Here is a 20,969-nt window from a genome sequence, read left to right on the forward strand (position 1 = left end):
CGACATGGAATTGTCCATGTACTGTTTCCATGGCCTGGAGGCAGGCTGTACAGAGACAGCGCCAGAGATGAGCAGGTAGAGTTTGGGCATGGTTGTGAGATTCAGGGGAGGGCTGGGAAGTAAAAAGGGGCCTGGAAGGCCTATACCTTTTTTTAGGTACCCCTGGGAGGCACAAAGGTGGCTGCGGGAATGTGAACTGACACTTAATATGCCCATGTTCCTGGTCATCTGATTGGCCAAATGCTGTCTCCAGGATGTGAATAATGCATGTACTATTAGGACATCCACTTATAACACTACCATTTGTTCTAACTATGGTTATCTTTCAATGGAAGATATGCTATGATGGACCATTGCTTCATCTTTCCCATTTAATGTAATCTAATCTACATAAAATACAGGAAAATAAAGATTTTTTAAATCTGTAGATTTTTTGATTTTATTTTCTTATTGTTTATTCTTGTAAAGTGCTACATGCCATAGTTGACATCCAGCCACATTGGCCGGAGGCTGTGGGGGGAAAAGGAAGTTCAGTATAGGTCATTCTGAAAGAAGCAGAACTTTAGGCCCTCTCTAAATGAGAGTCGCTTTCAAGAGAAGTGTGGTTTGGAGTTCCACGGAGTAGTGCTAGAAAACAGAAATGATTTCCCTCCTTCCATATACTTCATGATTTTTGTGATGCGGGGGAAACCGATTTCCACTGAGTGAGTGTAGTGTCCTTGGGAAGGGGTAAGCAGGAGAGGGCGAGGATTTAGAGATGAGCATTTCAGGGATAAATCCAGGAAGGACTTTGTGCTTATTTGTTCTGATGGCTAGTATCCACTGGAGAGTATTTTACTTTCATTGGGGTGTTGTAATTTACTTGCTAAATTTGCTCTTCCTGCTTATGATTAGGTACCATTATAAGCTATTTATTGGTCTTCTACGGATATTATGCCGTTTGAAACTCATTTGTTGATGCCCACAACCACTCTGAAATGCTAGCACCTTAGATGTAGACTATTTGTCCTACAAACTAATAGACATAGAGTTTCTGCAATATCATCTTGTAGTAAGAAGATAGTTTTTTGGCTTTTTCGGTATTGTCCAGTGATATCAACAATACAAAAAAGCAGATATTGTTCATTGACTGGTTGCATGATAATGCAGTCTTCGAAGAAAATCAGTGTGCTGTGAATTATTTCACCCCAATATACTAAATATCACGATTCTCAATTTCAAAACATCTTTTTATTTTAAAATATATAAATTTATTGCAAATGTAATAAGGTACCCCTGGCTATGAATCTATGAATTGAGTAGGTGCTGACACAAATTAATTGTAAATAACTTATTTAGTTGACAACAGGTTGTATTGCCAAGAAATGTAATATTTCCTGGCCGGGTAACAAGTGATTCATCGCTTGCCTAAACTTCGGTGCCAAACATGGATTTTTTCAGCACTCTCTGGGCATCTTCGGCCAGATCATTCAAAAAGTTATTTAACATGTAGTATGTTGTGACAAAGGATATGCTCCCTGCTCCCACGCAACCGAGCAAAGGAATGAACCTGATCACTTCTTCAGCTGCGGCTGCCATGCCATACACTGCAGAACGGGTAAATAACTTTATGATCATATCCTCTGTTATTTCTTTGGATAGTGGTGACTTGATGACAGACTTTAGATCGGCCACAGGAATATCTACCTTTCTTGCTAGTTTCTCCAAGGACTCGTCATCTAGACCAAAGCTCTTGCAATAGTTTGAGAGGTATTTCTTCAAAATGTAAATGTCGCATGCAATGGAGAGGCCTGGAACCGGAACAGCTGCCACAGCACAAGACACAGTGGCAACCTTCCAAATCTGTTTCTTCATCAATTCTTTTTTCTTCTCCAAAATTTTAATGGAGATGTTTGGGAGCGAGATCAAGAAAGAGTGCCTTTTGTGGCTTGGAAGCTCCTTCCCTAAGGTCTCCTGCAGCAGCTCAAATTCAAATTTATCCAAATCAAAGCACGACAGGAGGAAGACACGAGGCAACTCAATTCCTTCCTTCTTCAGACATTCAATGCAGTTCTCCTTGATCTGTTGCATAATTTTCTCTTCATCATAGCTGGATTTGCGACGTTTCTTTGATGCATCGAGATCTGCATCCACCTTTGAGCGCACAAAATAGAACTTTTTCCCCATATTATTGATTTCTCTGGCAAGTTTGGCATGGTTGGATTTGAAGCGTTCCGTTGCAATGATTATAAAGAAATCATAGCGTTCGAAGGACACCTGCCTCAGGTATTCGGCTGACTGGAAGGTTTCAGTTCCGATTCCGGGCAGGTCCCACACAGTCACATTTGGGTGGTAAGGATGCAGATAGGGGGTTGGTACCATTGTTGTCTCCACCACTCCAGTCTCTGCTGAACCGTCATCCTCATCCTCTATTCCTCTGATCGCATTGGCGAATGTTGACTTCCCAGAGCCAGACTCTCCAGTGATGGCAATGTCGAGCTTTGCATTTTCTATTGAATCTAGAGATTCCAGGAGTTTTGTAGCAGCTCCAGTGAGGTCCCCTTCCTCTATTGCAGTCTTAAATTGTTCAAGTTCTTCTTCAGAAATTATATCAAACTCATCAAGATCATCAATTAATACGTTGGGCTCCGTTTCCATCTGTGCTGTTTCCTGTTTCTCAAGACTTTGATCACCTGACTCCATTGACCTGAAGAAGAGAACAGAAAATGAGCATAGTTAGTTGAGGTATCTAACTTACCCACAAATTCTGCCATATACTCAGCAATGATGCCATATTTTCTGTATGTTTATAAAACTTTGGGTGGTATGCAAAACAGCATGAAACCGTGAAAGGGCGTTCTTTTGCTTCACCAGACTAATTTAACACTGTGGCTCCATAAAGCACAGTTGCATTTGGCAGTGAGAGTATCAAAAGCTTATAGCAACAGCTTGAATGAACAGCTTCCATTTTGAAATTCAGATTTCCTCGATACGGCATTCATCCATACCTTTACTTCTCCTGTCTTTCACATCGCCTAGCATTCACTTTGTCATTAAAGGGGGAGACCTCCTGTACCCCCTTTTTTACCTCATATTGTACCCCGCTGCAGCCCCTTGATCCCAACCCTAACCTCTAGCTAACCTTAACCACATGCAGTGCCTGTAAAGATGCAGACGAGGTAACGGCATGGAGAAGTAAATGTGTGACAAAGTAAAAGTCTGGTGAAGTGAAGGTAGACTCAGTAAGTGTCGCGGAAGTTTTCTAGGTGAAGTAAAGGGGGGGATAACTCTTTGAAGATGTGTGAATTCCGATAGTACACCAGAGATGGACATATTAATTCCCAGCAGGTACACATACTTAGGCTCATTATTTCACTGCTAAAGTGCAAGCAGCAGAGCAGAGACAACCCATTCTAAAAGAACAAGTTACTTACCGCTGGTAACGTTCTTTCAATTGGATGTTCCTCCCACGTATTCCTCATCTTATGATAAATATCTCTCCAGCTTTGCTGCTTTGGAATTATTTTTCGACAGAGGGCACCGTATGCAGTGTCATCAAGTCGATGTCCCTCGAGGGCCTCTGTTCGACATCAGTATATGATGCCTTTGGGCGACCATGCGCTTTACAAGTGGAGTTCACATAACATAACATAAAGCACATGCAGCGCCCGTTGACTTCAGTTATGTTCTTTCCCGAAGACCGTAGGCTCTCAGAAAGCGTAAAGTGTAATAGCATGTAAATTGTACGGCGGGGAAGGCTGGGAGGGGCGATGAGGAATACGTGGGGCTACAAGTAACTTGTTTTCGAATGGATTGTGTCCTCCCACATATTACTCATCTTATGATAGACTCCCAATGCAGTAATAATTTGGAAGTACCAATTAAATTTAGATCTAATCATGTCTAATCATCTAATCTGAACGGAGGACAGCTTTAGCAAAAACTCCTCTCTGACTGGAAGATGAATCCAGACAGTAATGTTTTACGAACGTATGGATAGATGACCAAGTGGCTGCTGAACCAACATCATTGATTCGGATACCCCTTTGAAGAGCAGCAGAGGTAGCCATGCCCCTTGTGGAGTGAGCCCTTAGGCCTTGCAGCAGGTCCTTGCCCGCTAATCTAAAACATTTGCCAATAGCTAGTATCATCCATCTGCATTTGTTTGTTTAGTAACCGCAATGTCCAATTTGGGACCAGTATAGCCAATAAAAAGTTGATCAACTTGGCGAAATTAAGCCATTCTGGATATATAAAAACTGAGTGCCCTTTTTGGGTCCCGTCTATGTAGCCTCTCCTCCTCCTTCCCTGGATAAGGAGGTGGATAGATCTTCAGCAAGGTAATTTTTTGTGACAAGTGGATGTCGGAGACTACCTTCGGTAAAAATTAAGGTTTTACCCTGAGAGTAACTTTGTCTTTATGGAATACCGTATGAGGAGGTTTGCAAGAAAGAGCCTGCAACTCGCTTACCCTTTGGGCTGACGTTATTGCAATAAGCAAAACGGTTTTCAATGTCAAAAATCTCAAAGGACATGAATATAAGGGCTCAAAGGGAATACATGTTAAAAACTTTAACACAAGATTGAGGTCCCATCCAGTTATATTGAATGGAACTGGTGGGTATACATTATTAAGGCCTTTCAAAAATTGGACAACCAGAGGGATCTTAAAATATGAATCCTTCTCTGAGGAGCATTTAAAAATGAAAAGCGCTGCTAGGTAACCTTCAGTGGTTCCAATCTGGAGCCCCAGATTAGCTAAATGTAACAGAAAGGAAAGCACCATAGGTGTGTCACATAGGAATGAATCCACACTCTTATCCCTGCACCAATTGCTGAACTTATTCCAATGGCAACGGTACAAAGATTTAGTTGCTGGCTTTCTGGCCGAAAGCAAAACCTCCATTACGTCATCCAGGAGGTCCCAATCCTTGTATCTCAGCTTTTCAGAAACCATGCGTGAAGGCCGATTGTCTTGACCTCTGGATGTATAACCCGACCTTCCTCTTGCAAGAGAAGATCCTCTCTTTGTGGAAGACGTATTGGAGGGCAGATGGACATGTCCAGAAGGTCCGGGTACCATGTCCTTCTGGCCCAATCCTGGGCAATGAGGATCATGTGTTTCACAAGCTTTCTCAACCTCCTGTTCATGTGAGGAATGACGGGGACTGGAGGAAACGCGTACAGGAGTGGAAAATCCCAGTCCACCACAAACGCGTCTCCTTTTGGGTGAAATTCCCTGTAGCAATACTGTTCACACTTCCAGTTGACCCCAGTCGCGAACAGATCCACTTGATGGGTTCTTCAAAGGGTGAAGATCTCTTGAAGGACTTCCTGAGCTAGTTCCCACTCGTGCAAGACTGTGCTCTGCCTGCTCAGAGCGTCCGCCTCCGTGTTCTGCTCTCCGGCCAGGTGAACTGCCGACAAAGAGATTCCGTCTTTTATTGTCCAGAACCAGAGCTGCATTGCCTCTCTGCACAGTGGTAGTGACCCTACACCTCCTCTCTTGTTGAGGAAGTACATGGCCACCATGTTGTCCGTTATTATCAGGGCATTCTTTCCCTGTACAGAGGGCAGAAAGGCCTTCAGCGCTAGTCTGATCGCCCTGAGCTCCAAAAGGTTGATATATAGTTTGGACTCTGATGGAGACTAACGACCGGTGATTGTCAGATCGTTGGTGTGGGCTCCCCAGCCTGTGAGTGAGGCGTCCGTCACTACTGTTATCTCCGGCCATGGTTGCCAAAACGATTCTCCCTTGAGAATGTTGTCTTTGCAAGCCCACCAAAGAAGATCCTGAGCAACCCTGTCCAGAACTTGCAGGTGGTCCGACATCTTGCCTGAGAACTGGGACCACTGAGTCCTGAAAGCCCGTTAAAGGGATCTCATTCTCAAGTGGGACTCTGGCACCAAGCAAATGCAGGATGCCATGAGACCGAGCAACTTCAGAAAATTAAAGGCTGGAAGATGCTGAGCCACTCTGGAATTTGGTAACCATCTGCAGAATGTGTTGATCTCTCACCTCGCGTGGCGAGGCTTTCCCTGTGGAAGTATACAGGACTGCTCCAATAAATTGGAGTCTTTTGGATGGTATCATGTGGGACTTCTTGTAATTGATGGAGAAGCCCAGTCTATGGAGCGAGTGGCAGGTTACGCTGAGATGTTCTCAGGCTTGCTCGGGTGAACGAGCCCTGACCAGCCAATCATCCAGGTAGGAGTAGACGTGAATCCCCCCCTCTCCTGAGACTGGCTGCCACCGCCGCCATCAACTTGGTGAAGACCCTTGGGGTGAAGGTCAGACCGAATGGCAGAACTCAAAACTGACAATGAGAACCGCCAACTGTGAACATCAGGTACTTTATGCGCTTGAGATGGATTGGCAAATGAAAGTACGCATCCTGAAGGTCCAATGATACCAACCAGTCTTGGAGTCGGAGAGCCTGAAGGATCTGAAAAAGGGTACCCATCTTGAACTTGTCCTTCCTGAGGAACTTGTTCAAGTGTCTTAAGTCCAAAATAGGTCTCAATCAATGTTCCATCTAATTATTTTTCTCCAAAGGCGGAACTGGTTGCCTTTCATGCACACATTACTTTCCATATGTGCAACTGACTAATGAGGTAAGCCACTTTGTGAGCATGCGTAGTTAGTGAGTTACCATCTTCGAAAAGAGTTTGGGAATGAATTTCTTTTTCCCAACCACTGCAATTCTTTACAAATCTGTGTACAAGGTGCCTTTTACAGCTCTTTTTCCAAACACATAGGCTAAAGAACAAATATTGTATATGTGATTATAAAGAGAATTTAACAACCAGTTCAAGATCAGCCACAGTAGCTAGCAAAAGTACTCCTTTGTAGAGAAAAATGTGTGCTTTATGCCACTGGAAAAACACTCATGTGTATTACAAAAACAAATATGGCTTTTCATAACTTATGTGGCTGTCAAAAAATCAGACAGGATACAATATTTGCAGATGGAATAATGGCAAACAAAAGGAATGTGACAATAAAACATGCGAATAGGAGTTCATGTGCCTCTTTAATGAAGTAATTTAAGGGCCAGAAGAACATGCCTCTCATAATTTGTGTAAGGATGATAATTACATCAGAATAACTGCATCCCTTAATATGATGATTAAAATTCTCTGTCATCACGTTGTCATGTGAGTTGTGACAACACTTACTCAAAACCAGCCTTACAGCCAAGAGATATATACACTATAATGTTTACTCCCTAAAAACAGAAAAACGTGCCCAACAAAAACAGGAAACAATGAACACATATTAGCCAACCCCCGGCTTATGCCCACAACGCTCCACTGATATTTTTTCAAATCAGTGACCACCATAGCAGTGGCATAGGAAGGAACTCTAATAATATTTCTGCCCAATATCAAGATGAATTTTAACGGGAAAGAATTTTTTTAATAAGCATAAAGTATCCTGGTTGGCAAAGCTAATGACTTTTTGACTCCCTGAAAAATCATTTCACTCCAAGTAGGAAGCAAATTCTTATCGGAGCCTTGCTTGTTACCCTGACATAGGAAGTAAAATAACAGGGCACATATTACCGCCTATAGTTTGCCTACTCTTCCTCACCACAGCTAGGTAAAAATTCAAAAAGAGCCTTACAGAGGTTTCTTATGGAGCTCGGTTGAAGACAATCACATATATATATATGCCTTTTAGGTTAATAGCCTCAATGTTCAGAGGTACAACAGCTTGAGTGCCTTCTTCTGTAACTAGGGACCCCTCTGTAATTTATTTCTATCAGTTAAACAAGATGCAGGGGGATGCTAGAGTCAACATGTTTATATTGAAATGTCCTCAGCAGCTGAGCATAGAAAGACACAGAAGGTGCAGTTCTATAGACTGTTACTAGTTTCCTATCCTTTAGCAAACAAACACATTTCCGACACTGTACTTTTTTGAAAGTTACTGATTTGCTCATCACCCGCTAGGTGTGTTCTCCTGTGCCCTTCCACTCGTACCCCTCTCCGGCTCCCGTAGTAGCCTCCAATACTAGTTGATAGGGCACTATAAAAAGCGAGGGATTGCAGCAGTAACACACTCACTGGGATATTTGCAGGCCCATAATACTTTGCAACTAAAACATATTTAGTGCCTCACCATGATATGATATGCATTTTAAGAAAGTGTCATGAATCTGCATGTACACTATTATTTTGCAGTGCATATAAGATTGTTTGCAACTCATCCCACCCTTATATAGTTGGGTAGGATTATACAACTGATAAGTGAAACCGATTTTGTATAGCAGAGAGTTACAATATAATTAGTTGAGATCTATGCCCAATGCAACTCTGAACACTTGGAAAGGATGCAGATTGCGTGAAAAGCATTCTGTCTGAATATCTGTTGCCCTAGATTAGTAATACCGGGGTTAGCCCATACCCATTATCCCTTACAGGCCAAGTAAATGATATTGCAATGTTACTCTCCACCTATAGGATAATGTTAGCAATGCTAAAGTAGGAGACGCTGAGCATGACATTTGTCTACTCAAAATCCATAGAGAAAAAAATGTATATTTGAGTTTTATACTGCATTAACTTGCAAGGGGACCCCTTCAAAGCGCCTGCGTGACATATGTTCTAAGTTAGAAAGCATGGGATGAAGTTAGACACCCAAGTAGCCTGCTTACTTACAGTCAGTATCCGATATTTAAAATGATAGTTCGGTTACATAGTGTGGGTGACACTTTCATTATTATTATTATTATTAGGATATTTATTGAGCACGGACCTAGCTTCGGGAAGCAACGGAGTGCAGGGTGTGTGGACATATGTGTTACAGAAGAGCCATTCCTTGAAAAGGAAGGTTTTGTGCCCTTTCCTGAATGGTAGCAGCAATGGGGTGAGTCTGATGACCGGCTTGTTCTATTCTTCCTGCGCCATCAGAGTTCAAGTCTGCACATTTCCTGACTTCTGGTGGATCGCAGGCCTCCGGAGATGCTGAGTTTCTCAGTGAGGTAGCTTGGGGACCCCAGGGTGACAGCCTTGTAGAGGCTTGCAGCAGGTGCCTGTTCAGTTAGAGGAGGGTCAGGGTCGAATTTCCAGAGTACTTTGATGAGTTGTGCTGCAGCTTGCAGAACACATCTAAGGGGTGCCATTGTAGTCAAAAGGGCACTTTTGATAAGACACCATGAATAATAGAAGGTCTGCTGCTTGAACTTTATTTAAATTACAACAAACATAAAACAAGTGGATGAAGGTACAAATCTTGTAACCTTTTGCAGAGCCAAGAGAGGAAGAGTCCTGGTTGTCCGGTAATATCAAAACAGGTTCTGGGTTAGAGTTTAGAAGTCTGAGTAAATGCCTGGTAGAGTAAAGCATAGGGGTCATGCGTGCGGAGGGGACATTATTTGGTTAATGTGTGCAGACATATCTTAGCTTTATGGAACCACTTTTTCATATTAGTTTTTACCTCTTGTGGCTGTATTCGGTTTTTAAGGTCACGCTTGCATAGTAGGGTAATGTAAATGAGCTAGACCAGAATATCATGACTAGTTAATTATTTTAAGTGAAAGCAAATGTCAGTTAATTGCTGTGGCTTGCGCCTTATTAAATCTTATTGCATAGGTGAGAAATGTCTGTGTGTGCTGCTAAAAATCTTCTGAGCGGCACCCAGAAGGAAGCTGGGCGAGCAAACATGTGCACAGCTTAGAGGGGACATTGGTCTCAATCCTCTATCCTTCTTGGGGATTCGAAAATACGGCGAGTGCCAATCCATGTTCCTCTCTGCTACAGGTACTTGTTCTATTTCACCTTTCTCTAGCAGGGTCAAGATTTCCTGCACAATGAGTGGATCTGGAATTTTGACAGAGTTGTTCCCCGGTGGATGATCCTGAGGCTTTTTTTAAAAGGAAGGCAGTAACCTTGGGCCACAGTTTCCAATGCCCAAGCATCTGAAGTAATGCCCTGCCATTCGATCAGATATTGAGAAAGTCTGCCTCCCACCGGGGCCTTGTGGGCCAAGGCCTCAGAGTGGTTTAGAGGTGGCTGAAGCAGCGGCTGAGGGTAAAGTTTTAGCACCTCTTCCTCGTCCACCACGAGGGAATCTTCTTTGACCCCTTTGACCGGCTTGTCCTCTTCCTCTTCCAATTGAGGAGTAGAATCGAAAGGACTTTGTGTTGAGGTTGTCTAATGGCTATGCTAAGGGATTTAGCCGCCGCCTTTGAGGTCTTCACCTTCTCCAAACTCACATCCGCCTTGCTGCCAAACAACCTCGAGCAGTCAAAGGGCATGTTGAGTCCACATCTGGTGCAAACCCTGACTTCCTCAACCACGCACATCTGCGTAATACTGTGCTAGCTGCCATGGATCTGCTGATTCTATCTGCAGTATCCAAACCTGACAGGCACACACAGGCAGTCACTAAAAATATAGAACCTGCAATGTCTACCCCAATCTGCAAACACAGGTGCTGCAAGGTTAGAATAAGGCACAAAATCCAAGATACTCCAATATTTGTAACCGTTCCATTGGAATAATGAATGTACATATTTAACAAACTTTAGAAACAATGTATACCTGTTCTTTCTTCACCCGAGAACTACGGCATTCCACATAACATGACCACCAAATTGGTGGAAGAGCTTCTGTAATCTTACAAATATTTATTTTCTAGGAGGCTAGTATAGAAATGCATTGTTTTGAACATGTATGCCTTTGTCTCGGTTGTCTGCAAGAGCATCATTCATTTTCCCTGTAATCGATCGCCCACTAAAAATCTTTTTGTCCTGGTAACATTAATGGAGACACACGTGAATTAGTCAGTAGCTATAGTGCACCAGGCTGACCGAGTTTTAAATAAGCAACGGCCATCTAAACAAGACACCCTGGCAACCAGTTTTCCCCATCAAGATATTTAAGTGCGACAGCACCATGAAGTGCTCTTAAAGGACCAAATGGGAAATGACAAACCAAGCATCTCTGGCTTCCCTAACTATGAGATTTGACAACATCCTGGCAACGCTGTTGGAAGGCTGAGTAGAAATCATGCGGAGGCTCCCGCATAAGAATCGAACAGAGCAACCAGGATCATGGGTGCCGACTTTTAATTTTCAGGAGCGGGGGAGGGCGAGATTTCTTTATTTTGTACTTACCGCATCCTTTACCCTAATGCTGCAAAAGTTAGCACAATTTGCACCAACAAGTTTGCACACCTTAAATTGTTGGTTAAAACATGGGATTATGTTGTAAGGTGTCTAAAGGAGCATAGCATAATGCTTGGCATTTCATTCAGGAGACTAGTACAAACAAACCATTCTGAATATAAAAAGTACAAAATTCCACTATTACAGGCAATCTTTCCATGCAAATGTATTCTCTCTCATGTACAGTTGCCGTCTGATAAATTCATCCATAATGGTGTCCATGTCCAAAAAGTACAGTATATCAGAATGACCATTTTTCATCAAGAAAGCTAACGACCCAAAATATGCCCAAACAAGGGGAATGAGGCATATTACATGCCCATTCAAGCCTCACAGCTGAGCTAGCAAACAATGAGGTTCAGGTCGGCATGAACATGCTCTGATTTGATATAAAAACAGGCCATTCCTGAGTTTATGGATGCCTGTGTAAAAAAACAGTGTCAAAAAACAGTGTCAAAGGGGTTAAGGGTTTGAGCTGGGAGAAGTGACTACAAAGCAACATGAAACTGCAGGGCCATCTGAAAATGTGTCAGGGCCCATTTAAAAAGATGTTTTAAAGTTTCCTTATCTACAGCTGGGAAAAACAGTGCAAAGCACCTGTGTGGTGCTTACATTGTAATGGAGTCACAAGAATGCAGCAAGGGGTTTAACAGCATAAGATTCTCATGAACAGGCAGCCAGAGGGGAGTTGAAACACTAAATGGCCACTTAAAAGCTCTTAATAGCTCTTTGACATTGGGGTGCTAATGTAGAGGAACATGCACCAAGGTGATATGAAGGTTGCTGGATACTACAAAAGGCCTGAGGGAGGTCATGGCCTGAAGGCACCAGCAAACGCAACCTGTAGCTTCAAAGCGCACATGTAATTTCCCAAATTAAAGAAGCATGTTGCTGTGTCATAAGACTGTCACCACAGGGCCATCCTGTGGCTCAGGGTTCATTTCAACTAAAAATGTTGAAGGGGTCTGATGTCCCCAGGAAAACTTACAAGAATCTCTGCCCAACAGGTGGGGGTGAACTTCATAATGATTGGTTGGTGTTTTCTCGGCCTGTTAATATGAGGGCCTCAGAGAAGCCTTGCTCTTCAGAGGGCCTGTGGCTCTTCTGCAGCGTTTGGAGGATGGCAAATCCCTTCCTGGATCCTTACGGCCTCTGCAGGAGTATTGATTACTTTTCTGTTTTATACCTTTTGTTTCTGAGGTTTTGTGTCTGTGTGTAAATGTCTGAGGAGAGAGTTCTATGACGAATCAACTTCCGGGGCACCAGTGGTCCAGGGATGAATATCGGTTTCTAAACCATTAATCAGTCCCCCACCTCTAGTACACCAGAAGGAATCTGAACAGATTGGAACACAAGTCAATTATAAATCTCCTTGTCCAATTTTGGTAACGTGGACGGAACGGCAGGCTTATCTCTGCAAGATTGTGAATCGTTGGTTAGTTACAACACAGCGAAAATACAATTGTAACCCAATGATAAAAGGGACTGTCCAGTCAAGGTTATATAAAATATCTACTTTACCATTATTATTACAACATACAGTTCTAGCATACTACAAAATACAACCCACAGTGTAAAGGACTACAGAGGACGGACAGTTTCACAAAGGAAAGGGATGCACTCTGGATACTGACAGGAGGGTTGTCGGTAAAGCAATCAGTCTTAACTGTCTAAGGTTATTTGGTTTCAGCACCAAGGGAGCAAGGTGTCGTAAATGGCACTAGGTGCCTTCGGAGAAGAACCAGGGGGACAGAACTAGAATGTATCTGGTGCTTGAGATGTTTTTGATGCTAAACAGCGTCACGTTGGTTCTAGGACCATTTGCAGCTCCTGCAACATAGTTCAAGATGGGAGACAGCTACGAGTATCAGGCGACAGGTAGTTCGGCAAGCGAGGCTGGACGGAAAGCTGCAGGCTGGCCTACAAGGTGGCTCGGGGTCAAGCATCGTTGTCTCTGTGCTGGTTGGCAGATCTGGAACACTGGGCAAGGCGTCTCCAACGGCTTTAGTGACTGCAGCGTGACAACAGTCAGCGGTCCAGTCGGTCACAGTTCGAGGGCTTGACTGCCTTGAAAATGTCCTTAAAAGATATAACGCTGATTGATGCTTGTGTGGCACTCCTTCTAGCTTCTTTGCAGGGCTTGTGGCGTCCTTTCAAGACGGATGGCCCAAAGCTGAGGAGAGTGTTTGCCTTGTTCTTTGTTCAGAGACTCTCTGGCACTTCCCACCTAGGAAGTTTGCTGGCAGAACCTAGCAGGGCATGCTGTGTGCTGGCTGAGTAGCGGTTCTGGAGCTGCTGGGTGGGTCCTCTGAGTCCGGTATCTCCCTCTGTTCCCTGGGAGATGTTTAGGGGCGGGACCTTGCTTCCCTCTTGGAAATCCTGGCCTTCCTTCACTGGCGGAAGATGTAAGCCAGACTGTACCTTCAGCCAGGGTCCCAATGAGTCCTTGGTCTTACTCCTTTTGAAGTCGCCGGATGATCTGCTAAGTGAGGGGCTCAGCCCTCTTTTAAAGCCAAATGGGCCCTAGTGATTGGTGCAGGCTAAGCCTACATGAAAGAACCAATCCGGGGTCCCCACCAACAATCTTCTGTAATGCATGAGGTCAGGAACAGAGTGCTTTGCAACAGGAACGGTCAGGGATGATACAATGTACTCCTAAGACCCACCCATCTTCCTGTCTGTTGTAGATCAAAGTATCTCTCTGGTTAACAGAGCCCTCTGTGACTCCCGATCAAAGCACAGGTCTCCTTTGAAGTTTTGACAAGAGCAGACTTTATGTCTCCCTATCACATACTTCTCCCTCTGAAATGGGGTCCGCTCTGCAGGAGTTGCCTATGGTAAATAGTGGACCCAGACATGCAATTGAATGTCCTTTAAACAGAGAGGGGGTGGGAGCTAGCTTGAAGGTGACACATTGCATATCAAAGACGTGTTCATTTTAAAGCCCATTGTTAAGTTCTGTGAACAGGCCTATTCGCAGTCCTGCTTCAATGAACTCATCAGTAAGCACCGCCAACACACAGAACTTAGACAATAGAACAGGGAGACTTTGATATTTTAATTAGGTTGCCCATGGAAGGGGGAAGGTGTCGCCTTCCCCCTTCTTGAAATGCTTTTGATGTACCCGTGGCTGTCACATTCAAGCTGAACATAACTGCAGAGGATGGCGCCTGTAAGATGTGTTCTCCCGGAGTACACGTGACTATGCGTTTCGTGCGGTGATCAGGGAAAATGTGTGTGGGATGGCCACAAACATTTTCAGAGGTTGATCTCCCATCATTTATTTTTATTTATAAAAAAAGCCCAGGCGAGCGCACACTCAACATGAAGGGCCACTTCGCATATATACATATATGTGCAATATATGTGCACAATCGCAGCAACCGCCACTTTGCACTTGCATTCCCTTACCTCCTCCCACCGCCCTCTATCTTTTCCCATCTGTCAGACTCTCTTCTTTCCCTCTCTCTCATCCTTCAAATGCTTAATTTTGCTTCCCTTCCATCTCTCAAACTCACACTCTGTCTCCCTCCGTCTCATTTATCCTTCTCTCTCCCCACACATTACTTTCTGAACCCTCCCTCCCTCATTCTTTCTTTCTTCCTTGCTCGTCCCTTCCCAAACCTAGTTACCCACGCTCTTTCTCCCCTCACCCTGCCCTCCCTCCTCTACACTCCACATTGCTGTCTCTTGCCCACTCTCTGCCTTTCTCTCCCTTCTTTCTCTTCATGCCTCTACCTACCTTCCTCCCTACCTTACCTTTCTTCCTCTCCTCTCCATATTTCCCTCTCTTCCATTCCACTCTGACAGTCTTTTAGGCAGCTTGCTGTGACAGTCTGGTTGCGCGCAGCGTTACACTACAGGTGCATTAACATGCTGAGTTATCTTACTGAGTTTGCGTAAGTAGTCTCCAGCTTAAAACAGCCAGGGACATGTGACCTGAGAGCTGATGGAGGCTGACTCACCAATTGAAAGAGAAGGAGACAGAGATAGTAGCAAAATCATGGCAGCTCGGGAGACGGGGTGGGTGGCAGATGAAAGAGTCAAAGAAAATGTGAGAGTTGACAGGTGAAATGGCTGGAAAAAAGATTCAGAAGGAAAGAGAAAGTCGGGAAAGAAATAATAGACAAAGTGAAATGCAAAAAGTCAAAGCAAGAAACATTAACCAAATTTTAGAGGAAAAAAGTAAGAAAGAGCAAAAGCAGAACACCACGCATGGTGTACCTACAGTTCCCACAATCAAGGCTAAGGTGATAATGAGGCAGCCTTCCCACTTTGAGGTGAGCAGCATTTGCTAAGTTTGCATGATGCATGCTAACACTTCACCAGGCCTGAGCCCAGCAGGAGAGGAACCAGAAGCCCTGCCATGCCCAGTGAGGGTGTAGACAGTCAGAACTTGATTGTCTTTTGAGACTGTCTTCACTCAAACAAGTCAATTACCCCAGGCTACATTCTTTCGATTGGATGTTTCTCCCATGTATTCCTCATCTCATGATATTTCTCTCTCCAGCTTCAGCTGCTTCAGAATTATTTTTCGACAGGGGGCGTTGTGTACCGTCTCATCGAGTTGATGTCCCTCAAGGCCCTCTGTTCGACGATCAACTTCATCATCACATGCAGCGTCCGATGGCTTCAGTTCTGTTTTTCCCCCTCCTGAAGAGGAATTACCAGGCGTACCATAGACTGTAGGCACACAGAAAGCGCAAAGTGTAATAACACGTAAATTGTACAGCGGGGTAGGCTGTAAGGGGTGATGAGGAATACGTGGGAGGAACATCCAATCGAAAAAACGTTACCGGGGTCAGTAACTAGTTCTTTCAATGGATTGTGTACTCCCACGTATTCCTCATCTTATGATAGACTCCCAAAGCAGTATTAATTTGGTGGTGGGAATACTAATTAAATCTTGATCTAATCATGGACTGAATGAAGGACCGCTTTTGCAAATTGTCCTCCCTGACTGGAAGATGAATCCAGGCAGTAATGTCTCACAAAGGTATGAATGGACGACCAAGTGGCAGCTGAACAAATATCATTGATTGGGACACCTCTTTAAAGAGCAGCAAAAGTTGCCATGCCCCTTGTGGAGTGTGCCCTTAAGCCTTCCGGCTGGTCCTTGCCCGCTAATCTGTAGCATTCGCCAATAGCCAGAACGATCCATCTGGATATGGTTTGTTTAGTAACAGCTAGACCCATCTTTGGGCTAGTATAGGGAATAAATAATCGGTAATTTTGGTGAAATTTCACCATTCTGGATATGTAAAAACTGAGAGCCCTTTTTGGGTCCAGTCTATGCAATCTCTCCTTTCCCGGATGAGGAGGTGGATAGAAAGTTGGTAAAGTAATCTTTTGCGATAAATGGAAGTCAGAGACTACCTTCGGTAAGAAAGAAGGTTTCACCTTAAGAATAATCTTGTCTCTATGGAAAACTGTATGTGGAGGCTTACAGGAGAGGGCCTGCAACTCGTTTGCCCTGCGGGCTGATGTTATTGCAACAAGCAAAACAGTTTTTAATGTCAAAAGTCTTAATGGGCATGAGTGTAAAGGCGCAAAAGGAATGCATGTTAAAAATCTTAACATCAGACTTAGATCCCATACAGGGACAATGAATGGAACTGGTGGAAATACATTAGTAAGGGCTTTTAGGAATTGAACAATCAGAGGGATCTTAAAATATGAATCCTTCTCTAAAGAGCGCTTGAAAATAGAAATCACTGCTAGGTAACCCTTAATTGTTCCAATCTGGAGCCCCAGATTTGCCAAATGTAACTAAAAGGAAAGCACCATAGGTGTGTCACATAAAAAGGGATCCACATTCTTATCCCTGCACCGGCTGCTGAACTCTTTCCAACGGCAGCGGTACAAAGACTTTGTTGCTGGCCTTCTGGCCGATAGCAAAATCTCCACTACGTCATCCGGGAGGTCCCAATCCTTGTATCTCAGCCTTTCAGAAACCATGCGTGAAGGCTGAGTGTCTTCACCTCTGGATGGAGAACTCAACCTTCCTCTTGCGAGAGAAGATCCTCTCTTTATGGAAGACGTATTGGAGGCTAGATGGACATGTCCAGAAGGTCCGGGTACCACATCCTCCTGACCCAATCTGGGGCAATTAGGATCATGGGTTTCCAGAACTTTCTCAACCTCCTGATCACATGAGAAATGACGGGGCCTGGAGGAAATGCTTTTTTAAAAAAAAACATTTTTTATTTGGGAGTTGTTAAAAACAACTTTTCAAATCTTTAAAATTTCAACATAAACAAAAAAAATTATACAAATGTTACATTATACAAGAATTACATGTGCTTTCTCTCTACGAAACATCACGTGAGCAGAAGTCAACACAAATGAAAGGCATAACTAAACCGCAAAGTAAATAATATATACTGATAATCAGTAATTGATTATTAAAATAGATCAAATAAAAACATTGTTGTATAAAAATATGAGTACCATGTAGTGTAATTCAATCTCTCCATTACAGGCATATAGAGATCTCTATAACTAATTTCAGTCTCTCAATTCCCTGGACACATATTTTCTCCTGTACGGTTTTGTGCTGTTATATGGACTCAAGATCTGGGACAGTAGCTTCCATAAAATGCACAGTCGCAACCTTTACGGCCAATCTTGGGCTTGTAAAAACTAGTCTCCAAATTGCGCTCTCATCCAATTCAGAGAACAATATGAAAACATTTTGAAATAGTTTCATACGGAGCAGACTTAAACCAGGGCATTCAACAATCAGGTGTTGAAGAGTTTCTTTTTGTTGCTTGTCTAAACAACATCGGCAATAATTTTGATTTGGCATGATTACATTTCTCCTCTGTAAAACTTTGCGGGTGTGCCATAAATTAAATCGGAACCTCATGTATTGCCGTCGTATATGAGGCGAGGGACATTTAATTAAGTATTCAGCCATCACTCTGTGTCTTTTTGACCCAAATACTGAAACGTCAAAGTCCCTATATGTTTGACAGGTTGCTAAATTCCTGATCCAATCACATTCAAAGATCTTTTTTTTTGCTAGATCTGGATTGGTCACCAACATCTCAATACTTACAGCAGCATCAGCCATCTCATTATATAGTAGTGTACACCACTTGCTAGGGAATACAGTTGAATTTGAAAGCAAAAACTGTGCTACTGTGCCCAATACATTAGGTGCATTAAGGACCAGCAAACACTTCCGCAAGAGCGCACACATTTTCCACAGAACCTGCGAGTGCAGGGATAATGAGCCGAACTCAAAACGTATCATAGGAAGCGGGGTACAATTAGGTAGTTGTAACACTTGCCTCCAATATTTGCGCTCTATTTTGTCCCAATATAGCCGATTTCATGGACTTCCGGCTTCAACTCCATATAGGAGTATTGGCACTACCTTCATTTGATAGAAAGAGAGTATATGCTTAAATGAAAATTTGCCAAATCTAGCAGCAAGAATCTTGGTCTGCAAGGTCAAGGCTTGTAGTTTGAATTGCAGTTCCCAGTTCTCTACTTTCGATGTGATGGAGTTTGTGAAAATGAAACCTAGATATTTGTATTGTTCCACCACTCCAAGTGCCTTGCCCTGAATTGTCCAAGCGTAGCTCTTTTTCTTGCGCTTGAGTGTTCTGACACACTAAGACTTGTGATTTAGTTGGATTTATTTTTAAGTGGTTGCATATAGTATACTGATCCAGCTTGTCTAACATTTGTTGTAGACCATATGGCGTTTGGGACATCAGTACTAAATCATCTGCATAAAGTAGATATCTGATTTTGTTATTACCCAATTTTGGGGGGTCGCAGCAGATGTTAGTAAAAATGTCTCCCATATCAAATATGAAGAAGTTAAATAAACTTGAGGCCAACGGGCACCCCTGTTTCAATCCTCTCATAGTCGCGATGGATGCGGAGAGTATGCCCTCAAAGGTTAGACGTACCTGCATTGTTGTCTTCGAATGCAGTAGCATCACAAGAGTTCATAAAGAATTCAGGCAATTATGCCTTTTGAGTTTCTTGTGGAGTAGTGCGCGATTAATAGAGTCGAACGCTGCCCGAAAATCAATGAACGCTAAATAAAGCGGCTGTCCTCGGACAGCGTATTGCATTTTAATAAAATTTAAGCATAATATGTTTGCCATTGTCCCTAACCCAGATACAAAGCCAGATTGGTAACTGTCTCTTACTTGTGCTTGCATGGTCCATGAATTGAATTTCTTTAAAAGCAATCTGCCAAGGATTTTCCTTGGTACATTAAGAAGGGAAATCGGACGATAGCTACTAGGAGCTTGCCGATCACCCTTCTTGAATATTGGTACAGTGATAGAGTGTGTCCATGTTTTTGGCAGGGCTTGAGCTGCATTGATTGCTGAACAAATGGTGTGTAATATCGATGCCCACAACTCGGGATGCAGCTTTAAGGTATAATTTGAGAGACCATCTGGTCCAGCTGCTTTGGAATTGAATGCTGTTTTAATTAATGATAATATGTCTTCATAATCAAAATCAAGATGAAAATGGCCATCCAAATCAGAAGTGTCGAAACTTTTGGCACCCTGGGGGACTGAGTATAGGTCAGAGAAATGCCGTTTCCAAGATTGTTCAGTAACCGCATTTGATGGAAACGCGATTTGCGAGGACCCAGTAGCACAGTTGATTATATTCCACATTTTTGCAGTGTTCTTTGTTGCCAAGGTACTCAACATAACAGCACCATCATTTTGATACAGCTTTGCACAATGACTTTTTACCCAGTTAGCATGCTTCATTTTGATTTTTCTTACAAGTAAGACCCTGATATCCAGAGGATGCCTAAAAGCTTGCCTCATTTCAGCACGCTGCTCCGCTTTCCTTAATTTCATCACCAGATCGAAACTGTGCTGATGTTCAGATTTTAATTGCATGTTTGATCTTGGGTTCTGGAACAGTTGCATTGTATTACTGTACTGCACACCCATATTACTCACGTCAGTGGGGTTTTGTTGAATCGAGTTTACCAAATATTGATTAAATTGGTGTAGAGCATCCTCCGACCATCAGAGTCTATTAAGCCCTGGATTCACCAATAAACACCCTTCTCGCTGACCAATATCATCAACTTTTTTAGATCTCTCTGCCACCATTTCATTGATAAGATATTGTGGTCACTCTGATTAGCATCAAGGATCACAAAACTCTTAACCACAGGCAACAAGGTATCACTCGCATAAATATAATCAATGATTGATTCCATTTGACCATTATGCCAGGTTGCCCTTGGGGGTGTATCTTCTTTAAACAGACCATTTAACATGTTTAGGTGTCTAAATTTAGTAAACATATTCCATCTATATGCTCTTCCCCCAATTGGTGAGTTTTTCCTGCTGAGGGGACTAATGTTCAAGTCTCCAGCCAGTATTAAGTAAGAGACTGAATTATCTAGAGCAACCAGGTCAAGTAATGTTGTTATATCATCAAAGAACACATTATCACGTATAGCAGCCGAATTCCAATATATATTAAGGACAGCATACCCAATTCCCTCAGCCATTACCTTTACCAGAAGCATGTGATTATGTGGACAGGCCCATAGTTCAGATGACACTCCCTTTCGAATTTGTATAGCTGTCAGTAGACCAGAAGATGGTCTGCCAGAGGATGGTCTATAAGCAGGATTGAGATGAATATCAAAACCATTCCACACTGGAGGATCTGTGAACCAGGTCTCTTGTAAAAGAATTAAGTCAGACATTCCAATCTGATTTGGGTCATTGTTGAGAAGGTGAGTGAAACCTCTTGTATTCCAACTCAACAAGGAGACCAGATCCTGCATGTGCAGGTGATCTAGTTAAA

At 43.1% G+C, this 20,969-nt stretch overlaps 1 protein-coding gene across 3 annotated transcripts in view; it reads right to left on the bottom strand.

Annotated features, from left to right (window-relative positions):
* The window catches only part of LOC138488503 (interferon-inducible GTPase 5-like), a 497,053-nt gene that overhangs the window by 49,992 nt on the left and 426,092 nt on the right, over positions 1-20,969 (bottom strand). For 2 of the 3 annotated variants that reach the window (XM_069615524.1, XM_069615525.1), the window contains one exon: positions 1,209-2,686. In XM_069615524.1, coding sequence (XP_069471625.1) covers positions 1,408-2,682 — 1,275 coding nt within the window. In that variant the 5' untranslated portion in view covers positions 2,683-2,686 and the 3' untranslated portion in view covers positions 1,209-1,407. Of the gene's footprint in view, positions 1-1,208; positions 2,687-20,969 lie in introns of those variants that run through there. The other variant, XM_069615528.1, reaches the window with a different exon arrangement.

The sequence above is a fragment of the Ambystoma mexicanum genome, chromosome 9 (genome assembly GCF_040938575.1).
Source record: "Ambystoma mexicanum isolate Mex_15411 chromosome 9, UKY_AmexF1_1, whole genome shotgun sequence".
Lineage (NCBI taxonomy): Eukaryota > Metazoa > Chordata > Amphibia > Caudata > Ambystomatidae > Ambystoma > Ambystoma mexicanum.